The sequence below is a fragment of the Drosophila sulfurigaster genome, chromosome 2L, assembly GCF_023558435.1.
Source record: "Drosophila sulfurigaster albostrigata strain 15112-1811.04 chromosome 2L, ASM2355843v2, whole genome shotgun sequence".
NCBI lineage: Eukaryota > Metazoa > Arthropoda > Insecta > Diptera > Drosophilidae > Drosophila > Drosophila sulfurigaster.
In genome coordinates, this window is record NC_084881.1 from 26,995,020 (window position 1) to 27,019,857 (window position 24,838).

At 39.4% G+C, this 24,838-nt stretch overlaps 5 protein-coding genes and 1 pseudogene across 9 annotated transcripts in view; 5 read left to right on the forward strand and 1 right to left on the reverse strand.

Moving 5' to 3' along the window:
* Positions 1–478: 478 nt before the first annotated feature.
* LOC133835363 (zinc carboxypeptidase-like) lies at positions 479–2,148 on the forward strand. The gene is made up of 5 exons (XM_062265386.1): positions 479–717; positions 780–908; positions 1,016–1,400; positions 1,454–1,841; positions 1,896–2,148. Exons 1-5 carry the CDS (start codon positions 617–619, stop codon positions 2,111–2,113), a joined length of 1,221 nt encoding a protein of 406 aa, XP_062121370.1. The 5' UTR covers positions 479–616; the 3' UTR covers positions 2,114–2,148.
* Positions 2,149–4,433: 2,285 nt separating this feature from the next.
* Positions 4,434–6,081, forward strand: LOC133835091 (zinc carboxypeptidase-like). The gene is made up of 5 exons (XM_062264963.1): positions 4,434–4,641; positions 4,703–4,830; positions 4,946–5,330; positions 5,384–5,771; positions 5,832–6,081. The coding sequence occupies exons 1-5, from the start codon at positions 4,471–4,473 to the stop codon at positions 6,029–6,031; spliced, it is 1,272 nt and encodes a 423-aa protein (XP_062120947.1). The 5' UTR covers positions 4,434–4,470; the 3' UTR covers positions 6,032–6,081.
* A 42-nt stretch (positions 6,082–6,123) lies between these two features.
* Positions 6,124–8,079, forward strand: LOC133835089 (zinc carboxypeptidase-like; annotated as a pseudogene).
* Positions 8,080–8,122: 43 nt separating this feature from the next.
* LOC133835088 (zinc carboxypeptidase-like) lies at positions 8,123–10,245 on the forward strand. Its single transcript, XM_062264961.1, has 5 exons — positions 8,123–8,305; positions 8,367–8,503; positions 9,094–9,478; positions 9,531–9,915; positions 9,973–10,245. The coding sequence occupies exons 1-5, from the start codon at positions 8,141–8,143 to the stop codon at positions 10,182–10,184; spliced, it is 1,284 nt and encodes a 427-aa protein (XP_062120945.1). The 5' UTR covers positions 8,123–8,140; the 3' UTR covers positions 10,185–10,245.
* Positions 10,246–10,280: 35 nt separating this feature from the next.
* On the forward strand, positions 10,281–12,823 carry LOC133835090 (zinc carboxypeptidase-like). The gene is made up of 5 exons (XM_062264962.1): positions 10,281–10,460; positions 10,522–10,658; positions 11,642–12,026; positions 12,095–12,482; positions 12,548–12,823. Exons 1-5 carry the CDS (start codon positions 10,296–10,298, stop codon positions 12,742–12,744), a joined length of 1,272 nt encoding a protein of 423 aa, XP_062120946.1. The 5' UTR covers positions 10,281–10,295; the 3' UTR covers positions 12,745–12,823.
* LOC133835085 (unconventional myosin-VIIa) overlaps positions 12,237–24,838 on the reverse strand; it is a 67,319-nt gene continuing 54,717 nt past the window's right edge. For 3 of the 5 annotated variants that reach the window (XM_062264949.1, XM_062264947.1, XM_062264948.1), the window contains 8 exons: positions 24,340–24,603; positions 22,408–23,529; positions 21,828–22,343; positions 17,164–17,373; positions 16,814–17,100; positions 14,906–16,447; positions 14,087–14,210; positions 12,237–14,020 (listed from right to left, as the gene is read on the reverse strand). In XM_062264949.1, the coding sequence (XP_062120933.1) occupies positions 12,782–14,020; positions 14,087–14,210; positions 14,906–16,447; positions 16,814–17,100; positions 17,164–17,373; positions 21,828–22,343; positions 22,408–23,529; positions 24,340–24,450 (5,151 nt within the window). In that variant the 5' untranslated portion in view covers positions 24,451–24,603 and the 3' untranslated portion in view covers positions 12,237–12,781. Of the gene's footprint in view, positions 14,021–14,086; positions 14,211–14,905; positions 16,448–16,813; positions 17,101–17,163; positions 17,374–19,393; positions 20,770–21,827; positions 22,344–22,407; positions 23,530–24,339; positions 24,604–24,838 lie in introns of those variants that run through there. The other 2 variants (XM_062264951.1, XM_062264950.1) reach the window with 2 other exon arrangements.

Below are 24,838 nucleotides of genomic sequence, written 5' to 3' on the forward strand. Positions count from 1 at the left end.
GTAACTCCCGAGATTTTTTTATATAAATATTTATATTTATATATAAATGTATACTAAAGAAATATATATATGTATAGATGTGTGTATTTTACGATAAAGCATTTCCAAATATCAAATTGAGAAACGAAACAATATTGCCAGCAATGGCCAAATTTTTGTACGTATTAAACTTTTTCCGATGTGTTTTTATTAATCGTAATCGAATATCAAAATGAATATGAATATGAATATGAATGAGAAATTGTTGTACCAATGAAATGAAAACTGTTTTGTGTAGCATGTGCTTAAGTGTCCACAGTCGTAACACAAATATATATACTATGTATGTACATATATGCGTGTTTATATGTAAATTAAATAAAACTATTAACAAAAAACCCAAGCACTTGAATTATCTGAATCGATTTCAGCTTTAGCTCATGACATATTTCAATTATCAAGCGATTAACTAGCGATTATGTTTCTTATTCAAGTGGGAGACTATAAGTAATTCAGTTAAGAGCAACGCAAATTAGTCGAGTTGGTAATTTTGAGTGTTGAACATGCAGCTTCTGAGTTGGATTATTCCTTTTTTTGACTTTCTTAGTCTTAACACAGGCAGCAAGTTTAGTGAAGGATGAAAAAGTGCGCTACGATAATCATGTTGTCTATAAGATCAAGTTCAGTAATGTTCTTCAAAGACAATTCTTGCTGCAGCTGGCCAAAAGACATCAATGTGTGAGTTTTGTGTTCAGTATTCAATTATTTTGAATACTAAATATAATCCTTTAATCCTTCAGTACAACGTTTGGAATGAATCCCCCCTCGGAACTTCATTTAATGGTCAGTCCAAAAGCCATTTCGGAATTTGAGAAAACATTAAACAGAGTAAATGCCACAGCTGAAATATTTATTCCCAATGTTCAAGTGTAAGTTTAATTGCAGTAATTTAATAGAATTTTAAATTGCGGCAATTCAATTATAGAATAATCAAGATAAGCAAATGTTTTATTACCAAAATAATCTATATTTGCAGTTTAATCGATAATGAGCATATGGAAAACTCAAGAGCAACTGCCACATTTGGCTGGAAGCGCTATAATATCTTGGCTGAGATCGAAGCTTGGTTGGATGAAATACTCGAGAAAAATTCGGATGTTACTGAAGGATTTGTGGTGGGAACATCCTACGAAGGACGCACTATAAGAGGCATAAAGATCTCCTATAAAGAAGGCAATCCTGGAGTGTTTATTGAAAGCAATATTCATGCTAGAGAATGGATTACTTCAGCTACAGCGACTTGGTTAATCAATGAGCTGTTGAGTTCAGAGGATGAATTGATAAGAGAACTCGCTGAGAATCATGATTGGTATTTTGTGCCCGTGCTGAATGTGGATGGATTTGTATACACACATGAGAAGGTTAGTGTTTATAAATGCCTGTTTAAATATAAATATTAATAACTATTCTTTAGGATCGCATGTGGCGCAAGACGCGACAACCTGTTAATCACTCAACTTGCATTGGCGCCGATGCCAATCGCAACTTTGATGTGCATTGGATGGAGAATGGCGGCGCCTCCGATGATCCGTGTCAATATGATTATGCCGGAACACATCCTTTCTCGGAGCCCGAAGTCAAAGGCTTGGCGGAATATTTGGGAACTGTTAAAGATAAAGTGAATGTGCTACTGGCTTTCCATTCCTACAGCCAAGTGTTGCTCTCTCCCTATGGGTACACAGATGAAGAGGTTCCTGATAATTTCAACGATCTCCTGCAAGTGGCCAAAGCTTATGCTGATGCAGTGGAAGCTTTGCCCTATGGCACCAACTATCTCTATGGCTCAACAGCCAAATTACTTTGTGAGTAATTGGATATTTGTAATATATCACAATTGTTTAACAAGTTACTTTTAGACATGTCATCCGGTGCCACCAACGATTATGCTTATCAACAGGGCATCGAGATAGCTTACACTGTGGAGATGCGGGATAGAGGAACCTTTGCTTTTGTCCTACCGCCTGCTTTCATTATTCCAAATGCCGAGGAGACATTGATTGGCATTATAGCTTTGCTGGCTGAGTGTAAAAAAGCTGGGCTATTTGGCTCTGAAATAAATGGTGTTTTAAATTAATTAAGCTGTATTCAAGCTAAAATTCAACTAATTTAAGATATGAATTAATGTTTTAAATTATAAACTGCTTGGGCAGTTACAACTAATCAAAATGTTGCAATTTTAATATTTCGTTAACTGATTAAGATGATATTTAAAAAAAAAAGTTTTTGTCAGTTATTTTAAAATTTCAAATTTAAAATTGGCGCTGAAAAAATAAAATTTATAGCATACTTTTAGGGTGCGCAAAATTTGAAACTGACTCTGAAAAAAATAAATTTGTATAGCATACTTTTAGGGTGCACTAAGAATATATTTTCGAAAACAAGCTATATCTTTGCCATATCCTGCCGCATTTTCAAAGGACACCTATTGCTAGGATCGCAAGGACGAACTCTATCAATCTGCATCAGAAAAATATGGGGTTATCTAAGAATCCAACACTTGTAATTTTTTGGTCCGCGGCTCATGGGGAAAAGGCAGAATTTGAAAATTTCAGGATAACTCGAGAACTACAAGGACGATTTGAATGTCCTTTGGCAGAATCATAGGCCTCACTAAGAGATTGCGTTTAACACATGGCCCGCAAGGATCGGAAAGGATACGGCCGAGATATACGCAATTTGCTGTATACAAAGAAGTCCTTGTAACTTGTCTCTTTACAGGACATTCGTCCTTTTTTAGTATGTAAATCGTCTTCTATTCAAAACAGATATCCTTGTGCCAAAGGACATTTCTATCGTCCTTCAAATGGCCGAGATACGGCGGAATTTTGGATTTTTTGCCAAATTTTCTATGCCTACCCCTTGAAAAAATTTGAGGTCCCTTTTTTTGAAAAATCATGAATATCCTTGAATGCCAATCGATAGTCCTGGTTACTCTGATTACAAAAAGGTATCTCCTTGCCAGAACCTTAAGGATTTCGCCGAGTTATGTCAAAAAAACGAATATTGTATTATTATTATTCGCTTCGCATTGCATACTTTTAGGAGCAACCCTGCCAAGTATTTTCACCAAATGAAAATCAGTCATAACTTGGCCATATCCTGCCGCTTTTTTCAAAGGAAACGTATTGCTAGGATCGCAAGGATCCCCACTATCGAGCAACACAAACAAATGTCTCTTTTCGATCATTTATTTATTTAAAAGTGTTAGATATAAATTAATTTCACACTTTCTAAAGCACAGGCTACAGATCCCTTCGGGTTTTTCGATAATAGTTCATAATAATAGATGTGAAGACAATTTTATGTTAACTTTTAAAGCAATGTCATGTTTCTTTTACAGAGTTGAGTTATGTATCATTTTAAAAACATATTAAACTTATGAGTACATCTTTTTTTTTTTACATAGAAACAAGGTTTTATTTAATTACTTAGTAGCTCTCGTTGGGTTTTTGTTAAAAATAGTGTCTCTCACATTTCAGTACTTTGAGGTGATGAGTTTGTTAAGATTTGTTTGTAGTTGGCGTCCCATTTTAGTAACCTAGTCTTGGGGTAATCTATCCGTAACAGAGTGAAGCAGAGTGCTGCACCTTCTGCCCCATTTGAGTAGCACTTAGCATCTCCCTGCTTGCCTCTCGAGTGGCCCTTCTTCGAGGTGTGCAACCATACCGTATTTTAAATGTTTGATGATTTGGCAGATTAAAAAGTAAATCATTTACAAAAAGAATCCATGTCAAGTGTTCCTTTTTCAGTTGGTAAACAATGATGAATCTGAAATAACAGAAATTTTAATTTAAATTCGTAAATTGGTTATATGATGAGGTTGAGGTTAAGGTGCGTTTAAGAATCTGAAATGTGTTACATACTGCAGATAATAGCATAATTAGAGTTCAGCACAAGTCTAAGCCAAGTGTAAAGTCAAATAATGTGCATGTAGAAATATTAGCTCATTGAGATTTAAGGATTAAAATAATTTGTGCACTTGGGAGATGAAGGATCAAGAATTCTTTTGGGAGTGTGCTAAATTTACTATAGTTTATTAATTAATAATCATTTATTAATACTTTGTATAGTGCAGATTGTGAAAAGGTAGCAAATTTTGCTCCCAAATAAACTGCATAAAAAATAAATTATTATAATTTATAGTTACAACTTCTCCTCATTTAAAATTCATTCATATCTCAATGATTTTTATATTACCAACTGTCAAAGCGTTTAACAACTTTAACTGGCAATATTGCTCAGCAAAAAAATGACGCCAAGGTATTAAGTTTATCAATGATTAAGTCAATGTTTGGCTGACAAGTAGTTCCATATCAATTGATTAGTTGGCCTTTATCTTTACAATCCAACAGTTTGGTTTAGGTAACTTGCTTACTTTATTAATTGGCCATCGACAATTAGTCGAGCTATTAATTTCGTCGAGCATTCAACATGCGTCTGAACTTGTTAATTTCCTTTTTGGCTTGTTTGGTTTTTGCTCAAGCAGCAACTTTGCCAAAGGAGGAAAAAGTGCGCTACGATAATCATGTTGTCTATAAGATCAAGTACAGCAATGCACTGCAAAGGCAATTGATTCTAAAGTTGGTCGAAAGACATCAAAGTGTGAGTACTTTGATGAATAGCAAATGAATTAAAATTTTAATTTAAATATTTTATTCAACAGTTCAGCCTTTGGAGTGAAACTGCAACAGAACTCGATTTAATGGTTAGTCCAAATGCAATTGAAGAATTTAAAACACAATTAAGTATTGCAAATACCACTGCTGAAATCTTCATTCCCAATGTGCAAGCGTAAGTCATAGTTTCATTACAATACACTTTTTAATCTCTAGAGAATGGAAATTCAGAAATTCCCCGATAAGCACGATTTATTCAATTAATCTACGATCTACGATTATTTACGCAGTTTAATCGATACTGAAACTGTGCAAAATACGAGAGCTGCTGAATCATTTGGCTGGACACGTTACAACACTTTGGCTGAAATCGAAGAATGGCTGGATGAAATTTTTATCATTTACCCAGCTGTAACTGAGGAAATTATCATTGGACAATCCTACGAAGGACGCACTATAAGAGGAATAAAGATCTCCTATAAGGAAGGCAATCCTGGAGTGTTTATTGAGAGCAATATTCATGCTAGAGAATGGATAACTTCAGCCACAGCGACTTGGTTCATTAATGAATTGCTCAGTTCAGATGATGAATTGATTAGGGAAATAGCTGAAAATTATGATTGGTATATTGTCCCTGTGTTGAATGTGGATGGATTTGCGTACACGCATGAGAAGGTTAGAAATATTATCTCTATTAAGAATTACTTATTTCATGTACTCCTTTATAGGATCGCCTGTGGCGCAAAACTCGCCAACCCATCAGCACTTCGAGCTGCATTGGAACCGATCCCAATCGCAACTTTGATGTGCATTGGATGGAGAATGGTGGCGCCTCTGATAACCCTTGTGCCGAAGACTTTGCTGGACCGAATCCATACTCTGAACCCGAAATCAAAGCCATGTCCGATTATCTAAACAGTGTCAGCAATAAAGTGAATGTGCTGCTCGCTTTTCATTCCTATAGTCAACTGCTGCTCTCGCCTTATGGTCACACTCCTGACGAATTCCCTGATAACTACAATGATCTATTGCAAGTGGCCAAAGCTTATGCCGATGCAGTGGAAGCTTTGCCTTATGGCACTGTCTATCGCTATGGCTCAGCAGCGAGTGTGCTTTGTAAGTATTTGAAATATTTACTTATTGAAAGTCTAATTCAATTCTTTATACTCCTTTTAGATACCGCTTCGGGAGCCACCAACGATTATGCTTATCAGCAGGGCATCGAGATAGCTTACACTGTGGAGATGCGGGATCGTGGAGCCTTTGGCTTTGTGTTGCCGCCTGCTTTCATTATTCCCAATGCCGAGGAGACATTGGTTGGCATTATTGCTCTGCTGTCGGAGTGTGAAAAATTGGGCTATCTGGCTCTCAAATAAAATTGTTTAATAAATTAATTAAGATTATTTCACGATAAAAGGCGTTTTCCCCATTTCCCCAATTAACTTGTGCGTCTAGCAGCAGTCGATTTGTTCAGCAGTTGACTTTAGATATGCGTTGCTTTTGGTTGTTGGCTTGTTTTGTGGTCCTGGCAAGTGCCGGGACATCGCAGGACTCTGCAAAAATGCGGTTTGATAATTATAGTGTATACGAGTTGAATATCAGCAATAAAATGCAATTAAAGTTAATAAATCGACTTTCTGAAGCGAGTGAAAAGGTGAGAAAGTGTAAAATGAAGTGGAAACTTTATGAAATTAAAGTGTTTATTTTTTAAAGTACAACATTTGGAAGTATTATGATAATCAATCGAAGAATATGCATGTTATGGTTGATCCAACTGAAGTGAAACGCTTTCTGCTATTTCTTAAACTCTACGGCATCAGCCATGAAGTTCTTATTGCTAATGTGCAAAGGTAAGTGTTTGCAATAGAATATTAAATATTTAGTTTGCCATATTTGAATTAAGTTATATAACTGCTGAGAGAAAATTATAAAAAAATTAGATTATCTAATCATTTTGTACTAATTAAGTTCAAATAAAATATTACTATTAATTTAAACAAAGTATTTTATGTTTTTATTTGATAATTTTCTACAATCGAGTTTACGATAAAAAAAAAAGAAACCAACTTTGATAAGAACGAACAATCAGTTAACCTTAAACATTCTTATTAAGATTGTTTGAATTACTGTTTGAATTGTTTTATAATTATGAAGTCGAAAATTTTGCAGATATAAACTTTTGAGTTTAGATAAAATTTGGCATAAAATATGCTATTCAATTTATAATGAAATAATAATTGATTTAAAATATTTCTTGATTGAAATTTCTCAGCTTAATTGACACTGAGACAGAGGCGAATTCTAGATACTCAAATACTTTTGGTTGGAAGCGTTATAATACCTTGGCTGAGATTGAAACTTGGTTGGATGGCATTCTAGAGAAATACTCGAATGTGACTGAAGAATTTGTCGTAGGAACATCCTACGAAGGACGCACTATAAGAGGCATAAAGATCTCATACAAAGAGGGCAATCCGGGAGTCATTATTGAGTCGAATATTCATGCCAATGAATGGATCACATCGGCCACAGCAACTTGGTTCATCAATGAGCTGTTGAGCTCAGAGAATCAAGTAGTCAGAGAACTGGCAGAGAATCACGATTGGTATATTGTGCCTGTGCTGAATGTGGACGGGTTTGTTTACAGTCACGAGAAGGCAAGTCAATGTAATAACAGCAAATATTTAAAATATTTAATATACATTCTTCAGAATCGCATGTGGCGCAAGACACGTCAACCTTCGAATTTCTCGAGCTGAATTGGCGTTGATCCCAATCGCAATTACGATTCGCATTGGATGCAGAACGATGGAGCCTCTGATGATCCTTGCTCTCAGGTTTATGGCGGACCTCATGCATACTCTGAGCCAGAGATAAAAGCCATGTCTGAGTTTATACTTAGTATCAAGGATAAAGTGAATGTTTTGTTGGCTTTTCATTCATACGGTCAAGTGCTGCTCTCTCCCTATGGCCACACAGCTGAGGAATTCCCAGAGAACTACGAAGATCTAATGCAGGTGGCGAAAGCTTATGCCGATGCAGTTGGAACTCTTTCCTATGGCAGCGTATTTCAATATGGCTCCGTAGCCAGCGTTCTTTGTGAGTTTATATACCATAAATAATATTTAGTATATTTATTTAGTATATTCCCCATTTTATAACCAGATCAAGCAACTGGCGCCACAAATGATTGGGCTTATGAACAGGGTATTTTAATATCCTACACAATTGAGTTTCGGGATTCTGGCAATTTTGGTTTTGTGCTTCCGCCCGCTTTTATTTTACCCAATTGTGAGGAAACTTTGACTGGCATTATTGCGTTGCTTGGCGAGTGCCAAAAATTGGGCTATCTAGATGCTAAATAAATAAATTGCTCAATAAATTCATTAAGATTGCTTTCACGATAAAAAACTAGAGTTTATTTCAACATGAATTAGTTATCGAGTTGGCGTTTTGATTTGGATATAAATCAGTTGATTTTTGCTATGCATTTGATTTGGTTGTTTGCTTCGCTTGTGGTCCTGGCGAGTGTCGGGACTTCACAGGATTCCGAGCAGAAGCGCTACGATAATTACAGGGTATATGAGCTGAACATCAGCAATAATGTACAACTGAAAATCATCAATAAACTCACTGAACTGAGTCAGCAGGTGGGTGTCATTAAGAGAGCATACTTTGTGGAACTTTTTATTAATAATATTTCTGTTTTAGTATGATATCTGGAAGGAATACAATGCGCACACAAAGCAAATGCATCTGATGGTGAATCCCAGTGAGGAAAAACGTTTTCAGCTATTTTTGAGATTGTTTAATATCAACAATGAACTGCTTATTCCAAATTTACAAAGGTGAGTTGAAGAGAAAGATTTTCTCTAGAAAATATTGAAGAAAACTCGAAGAAATCTAAAATTGCAGCTCTTTGAGATCTTTAGAACTTTCTCTAAAGAAATTGTTGCAAAAAAGGAAAAATCTTACTTTAAATGCAATTATATTCTTTTACAACTCAGATATTTGGATATTTCTTTTAGTAAAATTTGAGTGATCAAGTGCGAATGATTCACAAGTAAACACTTTAACAAATATTGAAAAAGTTTTGGAGTTCACAGCTCTTTGCGATCTTCAGAACTTCCCTTAAAGAAAAGTTTCACTTTTCTTGTACTTATTTTGTTTGACAACTTAGAGCTCTTTGAGATCTTTGAATATTCCGAATTCGAATGATTCATAACAATCAATTAATAATCATAAACTAAACTTTTAATTTCGATATATCCAAAAGTTATACAATCTTTATTATTTTCTTATCTTGAGCAACTTTAATATTTCGATAAATATTATAGAACTCTGTGATAAGAAACCCTGTAAAGTTAAGGTTAATGGTGTGCACTTTATAGCACTTGATTTCATGTTCATTAACACTTAATTTATTATATTCCCCTAGTTTGATCGATAATGAAAGTGTGACAAATGCAAGATATAGCACAACTTTTGGCTGGACACGCTACAACAGCTTGGCAGAGATTTACACTTGGCTGGACGGCATCCTAGCCGCATATCCTGAGGTTACTGAAGGATCTGTCATAGGGCAATCCTACGAAGGACGCGATATACGAGCCATAAAGATATCCTATAAAGAAGGCAATCCGGGAGTTGTCATTGAATCTAATATACACGGTTGTGAGTGGATTACTTCAGCGACAGTTACTTATTTCATCAACCAACTGCTGACCTCGGAGGATGAACAAGTTAGAGCGCTGGCTGAGAATCATGATTGGTATATTGTGCCGGTGCTTAATGTGGATGGATTTGTCTACAGTCATGAGAAGGTATGCACCCTTAATGATTATAGAATTCCTATTTAATATATTTTCTTTCTAGGATCGTCTGTGGCGCAAGAATCGCCAACCCTCGAACACCTCAAGCTGCGTTGGCGCTGATCCCAATCGTAACTACGATTCCCACTGGATGGAACAAGGTGGCTCAAGTGATCCTTGTGCCTCGAACTATGCGGGAGCTTATGCTTTCTCCGAACCCGAAATCAAAGCCATGTCGGACTACATCATAAGCATCAAGGACAGGTTGAATATCTTCCTTGGTTTCCACTCTTACAGTCAGTTGGTGCTTTCACCTTATGGACACACTGATCTGGAGTTTCCGGATAACTATGACGACATGATGCAAGTGGCCAAGGCGTATGCGGATGCCGTTGAAGCCATGCCCTATGGCAGTGTCTATCAAATTGGCTCCTCAGCCACTGTACTCTGTGAGTTAGAACTCTCTTAAACTTTAGGCAGTTAAATTTTCATACAAAATCTTTCAGACTTCACCTCGGGCGGTGCCAAGGAATGGGCCTACAATGAGATGGACATTCAACTGTCGTATACTATCGAGTTTAGGGACATGGGACGTTACGGTTTCGTGTTGCCTCCGGCGTTTATTCTACCCAACTGCGAGGAGGCAATGACGGGACTGTTGGCCATGATGGCCGAGAGCGACAAGTTGGGCTATCTGAAACCCAAATACGTGCTGTAAATGCCTGGAAAGTTGTGTTGAGCAATAAAGCAATTAAGATTGCCTCAAGTACTAGTGTTTTTTTTATATCTAGCTTGACCAACAAATTTAGCTAGTTAGTCGTCGTTCGTCATGCGTTTCATTTGGTTGTTCGCTTCACTCGTGGTCCTGGCCAGTGCCGCCACAATTAAGGATACGGCAAAATTGCGATTCGATAATCACAGTGTCTTTAAATTGAAAATAAGCAATAAACTACAATTGGCTATCGTCAATAAACTGTGTTCACTAAGCGAAAAGGTGGGTGTTGAGTTCAAGTGTGTTTGCTGTTTTGGATACCCTTTTATTTGCCTTGCTTTAGTATGACATCTGGAAGGATTACGAGGAGTACTCTAAGGAAGTGCACGTCATGGTGAATCCTGCTGAGCTGAATCGCTTTCAAATATTATTGAAACTCGCCGGCATTAGCAATGAAGTGCTTATTCCAAATGTGCAAAAGTGAGTATGAAGAAAGTAAGAATTTGTTTTGTGTAAAATATTATTTGTGAATATTTGAATTTGGGAGCAAAGTTGAGTTAAAGTGGTAAGCAAATATTTCGCATAGCATTGGCCAAGCCAAGTATACCACGAACGCTAGATGGCGCTAAATTTGTTAGAAAATATATCGAATCGCGCTAAGCCAAGTGTGCCACGAGCGATAGATGGCGCCAAAGCTGTTTCCTAACTTTTCGTTTAGTTTATTCAATAAGTTATGTAATTTCGATGCAATATTAAAGATAGATAACATAAACCAAATGTTAAAGCAGGCATAGCAAAGGCCATATAAAATATAAAGCAGAGGCAGCCGAATAGACAGACGGATGGCTGCAAAATGACGGATTGAAAGAGAATACTTATACAAATTAAAGTCTCTGTAAGCAAAGAGGCGGATGGACAAAAGGTTTGACGTATGTAATGACAAGCAGACAGAAAAACAAATTGATTGATTGCTAGATAAACTGGGAGACAGACTGACTGAGATGGCTAAAGAACATTGTTAATATCCTTAAGTATACCTCAGCAAATATTAAAGGCAGTTCTTGACCACATCAGCTTGTACTTCTCATATTGATAGACGGATTGAGGACACTAAGGGACAATATACCTTATAAATATATATTTAGGGTCATTCCTAACAATAGTTTATACTTCTGTTAAGTGAAACCTTTTCTAATTGTTATCTGGCTATTTCAAGTGATTCAAGATATTTAAGGTATAAGCATGTTTTATAGAGTATTTAAGAAATAAGTTGTACCTTACCTTAGAGCTTCTGCAAAATATTTCCCCTGTTGAACAACGACCTTTGAAGGATAATCTTTTGCTAAAATCGTAAGCTTTATCTGCAGTTGAGCAGTGCTTCTTCTCCTATGCCCGATAAGATTGTGGGAAATGCCAAATGGATATTGTAAACGTGATAATGATATTGTGTTGTATTGCTTTAGGCTTATCGACGATGAGCAAGTGCCAAGTGGCCGAGATAGCAGCACCTTTGGCTGGACACGCTACTACGAGCTGGACGAGATTGAGGCGTGGCTCGATAGCATCTTTGCTGCGTATCCAAGTGTCACCGAGGAGTTCACAGTGGGACAATCCTACGAAGGACGCCGCATTCGTGGCATCAAGATCTCGCATGGGACCAACAAGCGAGGCATCTTCATTGAGTCGAACATTCATGCACGTGAATGGATCACATCGGCGAGTGCCACGTACTTCATCAACGAGCTGTTGACGTCCCAGGATACAGAGGTGCGAAATCTGGCCGAGAGTTATGATTGGTACATTGTGCCCGTGTTCAATGTGGATGGCTTCGAGTACTCGCATACCAAGGTGAGTGGTGTGAATGAATGAATGTGATTCGTTCGATGATTTACAACTATTTTTTGTGTGTGGAGTAGAATCGTATGTGGCGCAAGACGCGTCAACCACATGCCACCAACTCGTGCATTGGCGTCGATGGCAATCGCAACTTTGATTCCCATTGGATGGAGAACAACGGCGCCTCTGACAATCCTTGCAGTGAAACTTTTGCCGGTGATGTTGCCTTTTCCGAACCGGAAGCGAAAGCGCTGTCTGAGTATTTGATCAGCATTCAGGATAAGTTCGATGTGTACCTTTCGTTCCACTCTTATGGCCAGTGGCTGTTGTCACCTTACGGTCATTCGGCGGAAGAACTTCCAGAGAACTACGACGACCTGCAGGAGATTGGCACAGCCTTCGTTGATGCCATACAGAACATGGTCTACGGCACAACTTATGTGCGCGGCTCCACTGCAACCACGCTCTGTAAGATGAAGATTTCGATGGCGTTGCTTAAGTTAATGAATTTAATGTTTATGTTCTCGTTTTAGATGTTGCCTCGGGCAGCAGCGTGGACTGGGTCTTCAATGAGCTGGACAAGAAGGTGGCCTACACCATCGAGTACCGCGACACCGGACGTTATGGATTTGTGCTGCCCCCGGCACAGATTAAACCAAACTGCGAGGAGCTGATGACCGGCATGATTGCATTGATTAAGAAGACCAACGAGCTGGGTTACATAGTGTAGATGATGACATTGCTTTTGTATATTTCTTGTTGTCGCGTTAACGATTAAAGTACCTCATGTAGGAGGTCAGCAGATCGTCCATTTTGTAGCCTTGATTTGTGCTGCACAGCAGCTTCGAGGCCCCAATCATGTTGCCGAAACGTATATGAAAATGATTCTTGCCTGAACTCCAGATGCCAAGATCAGCATAGCTATAACTATGCAGCAGTTGCTTCGTCTGTGCATCGAGCAGCTGCAACCCGTCGCAATTGATGGCAATCAAAAGATGCTCGGGCAGCGATGAATCATTCAGCTGCTTCACAGCAAAGAAAGTGGAGCCATAGCAAGGCTGCTTGGCCAACTGCTGGAGCAGCAAAAGCTTCGCCTGATCCTCTTCGAGTTGCTCGCTTTGCTCCAACAGCGGCAGCAACTGTTGCTGCCACACGGCCAACGTGCGTTGTGGCAACAAATCCTCCGGGACCAACTCTTGCAGTTGCAAAGCCTCATCACGTTGCTGATCGGCGCTGTATATGAGTTGCGCCAATTGCAGCGACTGCTCCAAGTCCACCGCGTAGTAACCTTTAAGATATTTGTGCAACTCTTGGGGATAGCTAAAGATCAGATCCGCATTGATGTCGTTGCCCGGCTGCGAGTCCAGCCAGAGTTTGCGCATGAAATGCAGTTGGTAATGCGCATCGCAGCTGGCGCGAATGCTTTTCTGTTGACGCACAAAGTGCAGCAGCTCTGTGATGTAATCGAACACGAATTCCTCCTCGGGCATGGCATAAACCTTCTCGCCAATCTTCAAAAATATGCTGTACCCCAGTTGCGATTTCAATTCCAAGCGCTGCGCAATGTCCGTGATGAGTGCAGCGCCTCTTGTATGCGACTCGATCTCAAAGGCTTCCACAGTGTCGTCAGGGAAATAGATCTTGTGATAGATGTGCATGCAACGCTGTTGAATGCCTTCTACTTCAATCAAATGCGGCGGCTGCTTGCGTTGTCCGTGTTGCAAGCTCCGCTTTAGACGCTTCAAACAAGCATCCGCTAAAGCATCGGCACGAAGACGCAGCAGCAGAATCAGTTCACGCATGATCAACACCGAGGGGACCATAATTCCTGTGGCCAAATAAAGCAAATCCCAGCCACGTTGCTCGCTCTCGACGTTTGTGTTGCCGGTGAGTTGCTTCATCAGCTGGCAAAAGAGTTCGTCACAGAGCAGTGGCTGATGCAGCGCTGCTTGGAAGATTAAATCCGTGTTTACAGCCAGCTGACCACGTGGAATGTCGCCCATGTACTGAGAGAAAGAGTAGAGAGATTAAAAAGGGAACGTGAGGGAGGTAAAGATTGTTTATCTTCTTACCTTTTGTATGTGATGGTAGATGACTAACGCTTGCTGATAGAGCTGCGGTTGGGAGTGAAGGGATTTGAGTAGAGGAGCCTTTAGTGGCTCGGGGGAATAACGCCAAAGTGGAGCCAATTCAGAGCTGTAAAGAGAAGAGAATATGAATATGAGCTAAGCTAGAGAAATAGTACCAAGAAGTACGAAAACTTGACTGTGGAAGACCCTTCATTTCTTTAGTAGCATACTTAAAATCTAAGCAGCTACAATTTCATTTTTTTGATTACCAATTATAATATAAAAGTATAAAAAAAAGTAAGTAAACTACAGCCATGTTTTGACTGTAATAGACCCTCTACTTCTCATTGGTCTGTTTTAAATCTGGACTGTTTCCAATTCATATTTGACTAACAACTTTTATAAATTAATTTATGAAAACTCAGTTTCACATTCTGCCACGCTAAATTAATTTTTGATTAACAAACTTTAATAAAAATAACTTTTTGAAGTTGAAGAAGTTTCATTCCATTGTTTAATAGACTGTTTTTTCAACTTTCCAAAGTCAGTCAAGTTTGTTATGTTGAGATATTGTCAAGAAGTTTATCAGTTACGTTATTAGAGTATCTTCTTCTCTGCGTCAAGCTGCTTATACAGGCTGACAGGCAGACCAACCGACAAAAGTATCTCTATATGGTTATTCGTCACCTATTCGGCTGTTCCTAAACATAATTTGTATACTTCATAAAGAATACGAATACTATTTCCTTTGCTATATAAAGTTATCGCACTCTCCCTTAAAGCTATCGAGTATAAAAAGCTATTAGCTATAGAGTCACTTACTCCAAGTTTTCTCTGAACTGTTGCTCCGCAAACTGTGCCAAGCTGTGCTGACGTCGCTTAGGTGCAACGGGTTGTTCCAACTCCTGCTTAATCGACTTCACTTTAGCGCCCGCTGTGTGCTCCTTGAACACCTGTTGCAAGGCAAGACTGGGTCGTGTTAATGTGGCCAACACACGCACATTACCAGCGGCGAATTCACCCGTCTGTCCATTGGCAGAACCTCGCCAAGGACGTCGCACATCATCCGCAAGCAACTGACCACCTGTAACTCCCGCCTCAAACTGCACCAAGTCACCAGGCGAGAGTAGCAACTGTTCCTCTAGCTGCTGTTCCGCTTCACAACCTTCAATGGCCACCGCATAACTCGAACGTTGCTGCAGATTGAGCAGCATGTAATTGATGAGCTCCGCAGCGTCCAAGGCTTCGCTGCACTGCAGCACAAAGTTCTCATGCTGCACGGTGCGAACATGCAACTGATCTTGCGCCTCGAACTGCACTTTGACCAGCTCCGCATATGTGCAGGAGGCGAGCACTTGCTCCGTCTCATCGATGAGTGAGAGTCCCGATGCATTCACGGCCAGCATGAGTTCATCGCTCTGCAGCTTCGGTCCGGAGAGACGCTGCACTTCATAGAGACGCGAATGTCGCATGGGCCACGAGAGATGCGCAAAGAGGCAAATGTCCTCCTTGGCACGCTGTTGGGACAACGCATCCTGTCCCTTCTTGACGTAGGCACTGCGTTCGTAAGTCGCCGCAACGAGTCGACTCCAATTCTGCACCGCACGCTCTCCGGGAGCCAACAGATCTCTGGGCACAAACTCGGTCAATTGCTGCTCATTCAAAGCATTTGCAACTCCTGCGCCATGTTCAATGTAACAAGCTAAGGCACAGACCATGGCAATGTCCTTCTCGGAGCGACAACGATATTCGCCACACTTTAGACCAAGCACAACTTGTTTGTAGATCAAATGCGTGGCCTTTGGATCCTGTGCAGGATCGTACCAGGCATCAAATAATTCCTTTCGCAAATAAAGTTTCCAAGGTGAATCCAAATCTCGTTGCTCGCAGCTGGAAATGGCATCGAGCACATGTTCACGTCCTGCTCCGAGAGGCATGAGTTTCTCTTGGAAGGACAACACCAAACCGAAGCCAAAGCTATCGCTTAAGCCGAGTCCATCGCACAGCTGCTGCACTGCTTCCCTTGCTGTGCTGGCGGCATCCACTTGCAGCTTACGCGCCTCGCCATCCATCAGATAAATAGCCAGCTTCAGCGGCTCCTTGTTGCGTATTGATTGAAGTTCTAACAGCGATGGAGGCTGTGATCTCGCTCCATTCGCTAAAGTGCGTTCCAGATGTTGTAAGGAGGAAGAAGAATGCAACTTGGCGGTGCCCAGCTTCATGTAGCTGCGCAGATAGGGCTCAAAGTTGCTGCTGGGCGGAAAGCAACTCAGGCAAATGGAGAGCAGAAGCCAACCTCGAGCATAGGAGCCACGACTGGGATTCAAATAGAGCTGCTTGCAAATCTGAGCGAGGATTTCATCTCTGAAAGGGGAAAGGAGAAAAAGGTGTAAAAATTGAATTGGGTATATAAATAAAATAAATTTTATGAGTAGGAATGTGAGACTAATAGAAATACAAATAATTATACAAAGCAAGTAAAATGTGGAATGTGATTAGGCACATAAATGGGAAATTAAATGTTATATTCTTGAATTAGGAATATAACATATATAGAATATAAATAAATATACGTATACTTGTTACAGTTATAGAAAATGTCAAGTAGTAAATTCAAAGGAAAAGGTTCAGGAATAAGATATTCAAATTCACATTCCTATTCATTTTGCTTTGATAATACAAATTTATGAAACTGTAATTTAAGTAGGTAAAAGTTTCTGCCCCTCTTACCGCAAGCTCTCTTTTAAAATTCCATGCCCTATAATAAAGTGCAGCTTGTCGAGATGACTGCTGCCCGCATTCAGCCAGAGCTGATAGAAATCCTCAGCTTCGCGTTGACCATTGCCAATTAGTTTGGTTGGTCGCCGCAGAGTTTGGCGAATGAAGCGACGTGGCTTGGAGCCAAGAATGCGAGCCATGTCCTGCATAAGTTGAGGATGGCGCAGCGAGTGATCTTTTGGTGTAGGAGCAGCCTCTGGAAGATCCTCCATAAAGCGCAGTATCAGCAACCAAATGGCCTAAGAGATAAACAAGATTAATAGTAATAAAATGAATAATATTTAAGGTAAACTATTTTCTACCTTGGCTGCCATTTGCTCAACAGGCAGATCATGTTTCAGCAAAGGTTGCTTTAGAGGTTTCCTTTCATGCTGCGAAGTGTTGCCGCTGCAGAAGTAAGTTGATGCATATTTCTGGAAGCTAAAGTCCGAGGTGTCCACGTTGTTGGGCACAGGTTTCGGTAATCGAATTGTGCCCACAGAAGTAATACTGCTCGACTTCTTTAGTGTGATCTAAAAGGAAAGAGTATACAATTATCAGTATCAATTTTCATTTCAACTTTACAGTTCATTTCTCTTATACGCTTCGATTGATACTATTTTTAATTTAGTATTTATTGTACCTGCCCCGCACTTAGTCAACCGTAATCTATGTGTAGCTGCCAGTTATCTATAGTAAGCTTTTTTCTTTAAGATATGCCCATGGCGATAAGACTCTGGAAACTCTGCCGATTATTTACGATCGCATTTTTATGTCATTTATCATTTTGGTAGGCATTTGTGTATTTACTCTTTCAACGCCTTCCGTTGCCGATAACTGAGCTGATTGAGCTCTTTGACTAACATAGAACTTATTTCAAACTTAGTCGCTGACAATCGACCGAACCGTGTGCATCACTCGACTTGGACGTGGACGCCGCTTTGGACTTCGATTCGGACTCTGATTCATTTGAATATATTGTTTTTGAATAAAATTGAAAATTTGTGTTGTGTTGTTTGTTGTTTCATTTCAAGGAAAGTTTTGAGGTGGATTTTTGTGAACAATTTGAAAAAGTTTAAAATTTAACAGAAATTTGAGTTTAGGAAGATTAAAACTTAAATGTATATTAAAAGTTTAACTTTGTTTCTAATGATTCATCAAAATTAACTGAAGTTGCCTTAACAATTTAGGAAATTTTGTTCTGGCTTTTTGTGAAACATTTAAAAAAGTTCGAAATTATAAAGGGAATTTAGTTTAAGAAAATTAAACCCTACAGTTTAAATGGAAACTGAGTTGAAATTTATATTTAAAGTTGAAATTTATCCATAATGATTCTTCACATTTAACTAAAGTTCTGGAGATTTTGTTGAAGAAAAAATTTAAATTAAAAAAAATGTAGAAACTGAACTTTTGTCTCTTTGCAAATAGTCAAAGTTCTCTTTTAAATAATGGTATTAAAATAATAGATTATTTTTAGTACTAAAAAATAAATTCAAATAAAATTGAAAATGGTAATTTCTAAAATTAAAAGCATTAAACATTTAGTTGAAAGTTTTTTTTTCCTCAAAAACGAAGAATTCTTTAGAGCATTTTGAAGATTTGTTTTTTGAATTACTTGACGATTTTTCAGAATGAATTTTTTCCTATTACTCACAACTTTTTTTTATACTTAAAAGCTTCTGAACTTTGATAATTTTCCAGCATTCATGATAATAAAATTGGTTTAACTCTGATATCTATATTTATATAGAGATTTTGTAATATTGCTCGCCCTATTAACAGAAAGCCAAAGCGAAGGTAAGTGTAGGATAAGATAACCACGCAATGGCATTTCATAATATTTGTTTAAATAAAATATAAAAATAGCAAATAAAAAGAAGCAATAACTTTATGGATGGCCAATCAAATGTGGAAAGATTAAAGAGCTCTAATCAGTTGGACTGTTTATGTAAATAACGCCCAAGTGTGGCGCAATTGAAATTTCGTTATCAATAACTTGAATAGAAGTATAAGAAAACAAAATTAAATATGGTCAAAATTTCCGTAGATAATAAAAACAAGTTCAAATTAAATTGCGATCCAAAATCGTCACTTAACTAATTTTAGCTATGAACTATAAAATATAGCAATCGAAGATGATATTCAGTTGACATTGATTGGAAAAGCGCCTGCTTAGGATGACTATATAATTTACTACTTATATAAAGATATATAATATATATAGAACAAATGTGAGATAAGCGCGATGAGAGCAAAGCAACAAGAACAAAGAACAGAACACACAATCAATCCATAATCTACACCACAAACCACAACGAAAAGACAAATGAGATTTGCATATAGATAAATATATGTGTGGGGATATCTCTAAATTCTTAAGATATCACCGAAGCGCGTTTTATTTACAAATACAAAATAAATTAAATTACATATGTAACATTATCAAACAATCACAAGGAACAAAGCTTTGTTTTTCTATTATTTTATATATATACAAGCCGACATTTATATAACAACATTTTGTACAAAGACAAGTCCCATATTTTTCATTTGTTTCTTTTTTCCCAGTTGACAACACAAGTCGAGCAATTGAGGAAGCCAAAAAGTTAGCTTCACTTTCAACTGCCCTTTTGTAATATCAGCTACTAATATTCGTAACATATATATAGACTTAAATACACTAAAATAAAACTATATTAGTTATGGTTTCTTTTTGTTCAGGGCTGTCCCAGCACACGCAACTGCTAGAGACGCGTCTGATTGACAATTGGGCGTGGCGTCGCCTCATAGTAGTTGACGGGTCGGGACAACAGCTTTGTGGGAATGTCTTTGCGCAATCGCAACTCGCGCTCGAAGAGCAATGACTTCTCCTTCACATTCGGCCCCAGTGGCCCACTCACATCGGGCTCATCGTTGAGGAAGCCAAACACATCGTCCACAATCTGCTTCGAGGCATCGTAACCAGGTGTCTCCACAGCCAAACCATTTGTCTTTGCTGCACTGCTATTCGGCCGTGCTGCCATCGGTGTGATGATGATGGGCGACATCGGGGGCGGCGGGGGCAGCGACATGCGTGCTTGCAACGTGGGGGCAGGCAGCACAGGTTGCTCGTTACGCTTGATGGACTTTGTGCGCTTCGGTTGATGCACTGCAGCCATGGCAGCCGCATTTCTCGCTGCGATTTGTTCCTTGAGTCGCTGTTGTTGCTCTTGCTCTTGCTTCAGACGCAGCTGCTCCGCTTCAGCTTGTTGCTGCTTGAGTCGCTGCTGTTGCAGAAGTTCTTGCTCCGCTTTCAGACGCAACAACTCCTGCTCCATGACGCGTTTCCTTTCCTTGTGCTGCTGGCGTCGCGTTGTCAGCTCCAAAGCGAAACGCTTGCGGGCCAAATAACCGCGGCACAGTGCCTGCAATTTGATTGTACGACTGCGCACCATCGTGAACTTCGTGGTCAGCTGCTGGGCAGCAATGCAGGCGCCCAGTCTGTGGAAGCCACGTCGCATGGTCAGATAGCGACGACGTTGCATGCGTCCTCGCCAATAGCGCTGCACTGTGATGATGGCCTGACGATATCGCTTGAGGTAGCGACGGAAGAGCACGCGACGAAAGCCTCGCTGTATGGTCACAATGTACTTGAGCATCACGCGAGAGCGTTCCGCCTCCAGCAGCGCATCGTCCTCATCGCGTAGAAACAGCTTCGTGCGTCCGAATTGACGATCCGAGTCAGCGGGCAACGCTGCCTCGCAAATCTGTCGCGCCAGCAGCCGGCAATCGCATTCATCCAACGGTCCAGTGCGTGGCACCAGCAAGCGATAACGTTCCACAAAGGCGCGGTAGGCGTGGCGTATGGGATAACCAGCACGGCGTATCCTGGCAGTCTCCATCATGCCCGAGTAGCGCAATTGGCGCACGCAAAGCTCCTTATCAAAGTTCTGCAGAGGCAGAGATAAACGGGATTAGTAAGGCAACGCTTAAGGAGGCGATGATGATGGAATGATAGAAGCATCTGATGAGTGGTTTCTTGATGAAGATGTGAAGAAGTTGGAGATGAGGTTGGCTTAATGATGATATGTTGAAGATAGAGATGTAAAGTTGAATGTAGAGATGGAGCTGATGAACTGGTCTTTGTTATATTCAAATGGATGTTGCGGAATTAAACGTAGAATGGTGATCAATTTCATGCCATTCTCACAAAGTCTTCTTAATAATATAATGCGTTGATAATGCGCGTAAATGAAGATCATCTCAATAAAAATTACACTTTCTGATTATCACTATTTTTAAATATGATGGTTGAACTTTTTTAGTAAGACCAATTGCGAAATTATAATCTTGAAAATTGCATATTTCAATCGTTGCCGTTTTTCTATAAAATAGTTCAAGATTATGTGATTATATCTGCATTGATGCCTTAAAGGATTTCACATTACCTTCAAAGCATATCCTCTAATTAAATGATGAGTAAGTTTAGTCCCTGCATATCCTCTGAAGAAGTTCTCTTTAAGGTATATCAATAGTTGCAATTTTAATAACGTTTGCTGAAACTTTCACAGATATTTCACTTGCACTGACTTGCTTAAAAGCGTAGCACTTCTATGCCGGAAACTGTAAAAGTTCTTTCTTAAGAAAAGAGCGAAGAAAATTTTTCAAGAAATCCGGCTGTAAAATTAACGACTTCCTAAGTAAAACACTCTAATCAAAAAGCTAAGCGACACAATTAAGTTCTTGTGCTTTGAAAATATTTATGGTAGATAAAAAATACTATAAAAAGAAAATTGATTCTAGAACGAAGCAATTGCATCTATATAATGAATGTGCTAATTAACAAATATATTGAACTGCCAAAATCACGCGTATTAAATTTAAAAATTTTTCCTGTAGCATACTTTTAAGCGCTCATGTGAATTCAAGATCTTGTGAGCAAAAAAGATTCTCCAATTTCAAGTTAAGTGAAGTGAAATGAAAAAAAATGAAAACGTTGTCTACTCACACTTGGTTCCTTGAACTCGTTGGGCTTGATGCAGCGTATGAAGTAAGGATGAGCCTGCGACAAGGTGCGCATTAGCATGTCCAGTGAATTGCGGAACTTGACGCTCAGCGTGGGCTGTTTCTTGGTTGTGTCCATGGGTAGTTCATGCGGGAAAATATCCACCAGATACTTGTTGCTGGCACGTTGAACCAGATTTCGCAAATCACTGCTGAACGAATCGCGATTCTTCTCCAAGAAACCCAGAGGATTATACATGACAATGCCGGCGTAATGACGAATGCCAAAGAGCGAAGTTTGTGTGGTTTTTCCTTTGACATACATCGAACGATTGCCATGCTGGACATGGAGTTTCTCCAGCAGCGTTTGATCTGTGCCCTTGGGAAACTTTGATTCCTCATCGATGAGCGACATAATATTCACAGGTTTCATGCCAATCAAATCGAGAATGTCCTGATTGTCCTGGAACTCAATGTGCTGCCAGTTGATATGCTCCAGCTGGTACTCGGCTTGTTCCATCTGTGAAGTTAAAATGTGATGAGTATTGTTAAAGAGTAGTGGAAGATGTGTAGTCCAAACTTGCCTTGAATATGTGACCGACAAAGAACTGCTGCAGATTCTCGTTGGCATAGTTGATGCACAGCTGCTCGAAGCTGTTGTTGTCAAAGTTCTCAAAGCCAAAGATATCCAGCACTCCGATGCTGTTCACCGGCGCCTCTGGCTTCTTGTCGATGGTGTCGTTAATGCGTCGCACGATGCGCACAAAGATGCCATCGTAAAGGGATTTAACGAATGCATCGCGTCCCTCGATGGCCGCTTCTTTGGACAGACTGGTCACCACATGCTCGCCATGCACAAAGATGGTGCGCTGTGTGAGAGCGGTGTTCAGAGATGCCTCTGGCAATCCCAAGAGCTGTGCCACACGCTGCAAATTGAGGTTGTCATCCACCTCGGCGGTGTCCAAGTTAGCCACTTCGATGGCCTTGAAACGCAAATTGCCCAGATGCAGAATGGCAGCCAACAAACTGAGTATGGACCACAGTTCATCCGGTTTGAAGGAGAGCACTTTGAGTGCCGCACGTATGTCCGCAAAATCCTTGGCATCCTGTTTGCCCGGCAGCGTAAAGCAGCCGCCTTGTGCCAAATAATGATACTGACTCGGCGATTGCTCCTCCAGCTGGAGGCGAGCACGTTCCGCGGCGCTTAAGCCCGCCAGCATTGCGTAGAAGATGTGATAGTTGCGCTCGTCGCGACTCTGGAACACAATACGTGATTTCTCGAGCAAATACTGCTGAATGCGAGCACCTTGAATCGCGCCGTCGGGTGTGAAGCGTATGTCAATGTATTTGCCAAAGCGCGATGAGTTGTCGTTGCGCACCGTTTTGGCATTGCCAAAGGCCTCCATTATGGGATTCGATTCAATTATTTGCTGCTCGATCCACGAGTGTTTCCCACTGATGGCAGCCAAATACTGCAGTATCAACTTGGTGCTCTCCGTTTTCCCAGCTCCCGACTCGCCGCTGATGACAACGCATTGATTCTCCTTATGTCGCTGCAATCGCTGGAAGGCATTGTCGCTGATGGCAAAGATGTGCGGCGGCAGCTCGTTCAGTTTCTTGTTGCGATACAGCTGGATCTCGCGGTGTGTGTAGATGGGCAGTATCTGGTACGGGTTGATGGCCACCAGCATGGAGCCTGTGTAGGTCTGCAAGCAGTAAAGATGTTCCATTAGTTAGAGGAGTTTAAATATAGAGAACTTTTTAGTATTTAAAGAATACTTATACTTCAAATATATTACATATTCAAATTAAATAAGAGTGGAATTTATGCTTAGTATGGCTAATACCATTAGTATTTAAATTGAAGACTGAATAAAATTAAATTTAAATTGTATTTCACTAGTATTTTAGCTTATTAAATAAAAAGTAGTAGAAACTAAAATGAAATACATAAGATTTTGACTTACTATACAAAATAAAATAAATATTATAAGACGTTAGCTGACTATACTTTATACTTAAAAAAATGAATATTAAAATTAAGTTAAAGTGAAATTTGTTTTAGTAGTTTAGATAGGCAGTAAAAAGAACATTTTAATATAGAATAAAGTTTAATTTATATTGCTAACTTATTATAAGCTAGGTTACATGTTTTTTTTAGCTTTTTACTTTATAATACTTGTGTATTAAAGTTTTCACTTCACTTCTACATCAAAGTTAACAGTATCTTTAACTTGAAATATATACAATCGTGGGATTCAATATATAATAATAATAATATGAAATAATATTCTGTTAAACAAACTATCTTAAACTTAAAATAAATATACAATTTTGAGTACTCAGTTTTACGTATACAAATTAAAATAAAGTGTGTATAGTAATAACATAATTGTAATACAAATAAGTGCTGCAATAACATAATTTAAGAACTAAACTAAAATGCAAAGCAAAGCTTTACAAAACTAAAATTTATTTATATGAATAAGGTATGAAAAGTTCGCATTTCTACTCACATAAATCAACTGCTTGGCATAGCGTGTCTGCAGATTGCGCAATATCGTGTATTCCTGCAGATCGCCGAGTGTGATCATATCCTCGACATCCTCATGCGAGGTGAGATGCATCGACTTGAGCACATCGCCAGCTGGCACCCAGAACTGTTTGTTCGCATCATCGCAGACCAAAGTTTGTGTCTTCTCCGTGCGCACGATGCGTGCTCCAAATGGCACTGCGAATTCCGATGTTGTGTTCTGTGGCTTAACCCACACATATTCGCCCTGCAATTTGAAATAAATCGTTAGAGATCTTATCGATGTTATAATAGTCTGGTTGATGTACACGCGCCTTCACACTTCAAATCGATAAGATATAGATATATAACTTGAAGACAAGTAGTTTTGAAATACGCATAGAGTATTTCTCAATGCGAGCGAAACTGATTATTTTTCACTTCAGTTGTAATGAGTGTTGTAAATGGTATCGTTACTTCGATTGCTATGGCTACAAGCTACC

Bases quoted from the DNA above. Each gene is read 5' to 3' on its own strand.
- LOC133835363 (XM_062265386.1), top strand. From the start codon at position 617: ATGAAAAAGTGCGCTACGATAATCATGTTGTCTATAAGATCAAGTTCA. The intron at 718-779 runs GTGAGTTTTGTG...TTAATCCTTCAG, and splicing joins TGGCCAAAAGACATCAATGT to TACAACGTTTGGAATGAATC. The intron at 1,842-1,895 runs GTGAGTAATTGG...AGTTACTTTTAG, and splicing joins CTCAACAGCCAAATTACTTT to ACATGTCATCCGGTGCCACC.
- LOC133835091 (XM_062264963.1), top strand. From the start codon at position 4,471: ATGCGTCTGAACTTGTTAATTTCCTTTTTGGCTTGTTTGGTTTTTGCT. The intron at 4,831-4,945 runs GTAAGTCATAGT...TTATTTACGCAG, and splicing joins TTCATTCCCAATGTGCAAGC to TTTAATCGATACTGAAACTG. The intron at 5,331-5,383 runs GTTAGAAATATT...ACTCCTTTATAG, and splicing joins TTGCGTACACGCATGAGAAG to GATCGCCTGTGGCGCAAAAC.
- LOC133835088 (XM_062264961.1), top strand. From the start codon at position 8,141: ATGCATTTGATTTGGTTGTTTGCTTCGCTTGTGGTCCTGGCGAGTGTC. The intron at 8,306-8,366 runs GTGGGTGTCATT...TTTCTGTTTTAG, and splicing joins TCACTGAACTGAGTCAGCAG to TATGATATCTGGAAGGAATA. The intron at 9,916-9,972 runs GTGAGTTAGAAC...AAAATCTTTCAG, and splicing joins CTCCTCAGCCACTGTACTCT to ACTTCACCTCGGGCGGTGCC.
- LOC133835090 (XM_062264962.1), top strand. From the start codon at position 10,296: ATGCGTTTCATTTGGTTGTTCGCTTCACTCGTGGTCCTGGCCAGTGCC. The intron at 12,027-12,094 runs GTGAGTGGTGTG...TGTGTGGAGTAG, and splicing joins TCGAGTACTCGCATACCAAG to AATCGTATGTGGCGCAAGAC. The intron at 12,483-12,547 runs GTAAGATGAAGA...TTCTCGTTTTAG, and splicing joins CTCCACTGCAACCACGCTCT to ATGTTGCCTCGGGCAGCAGC.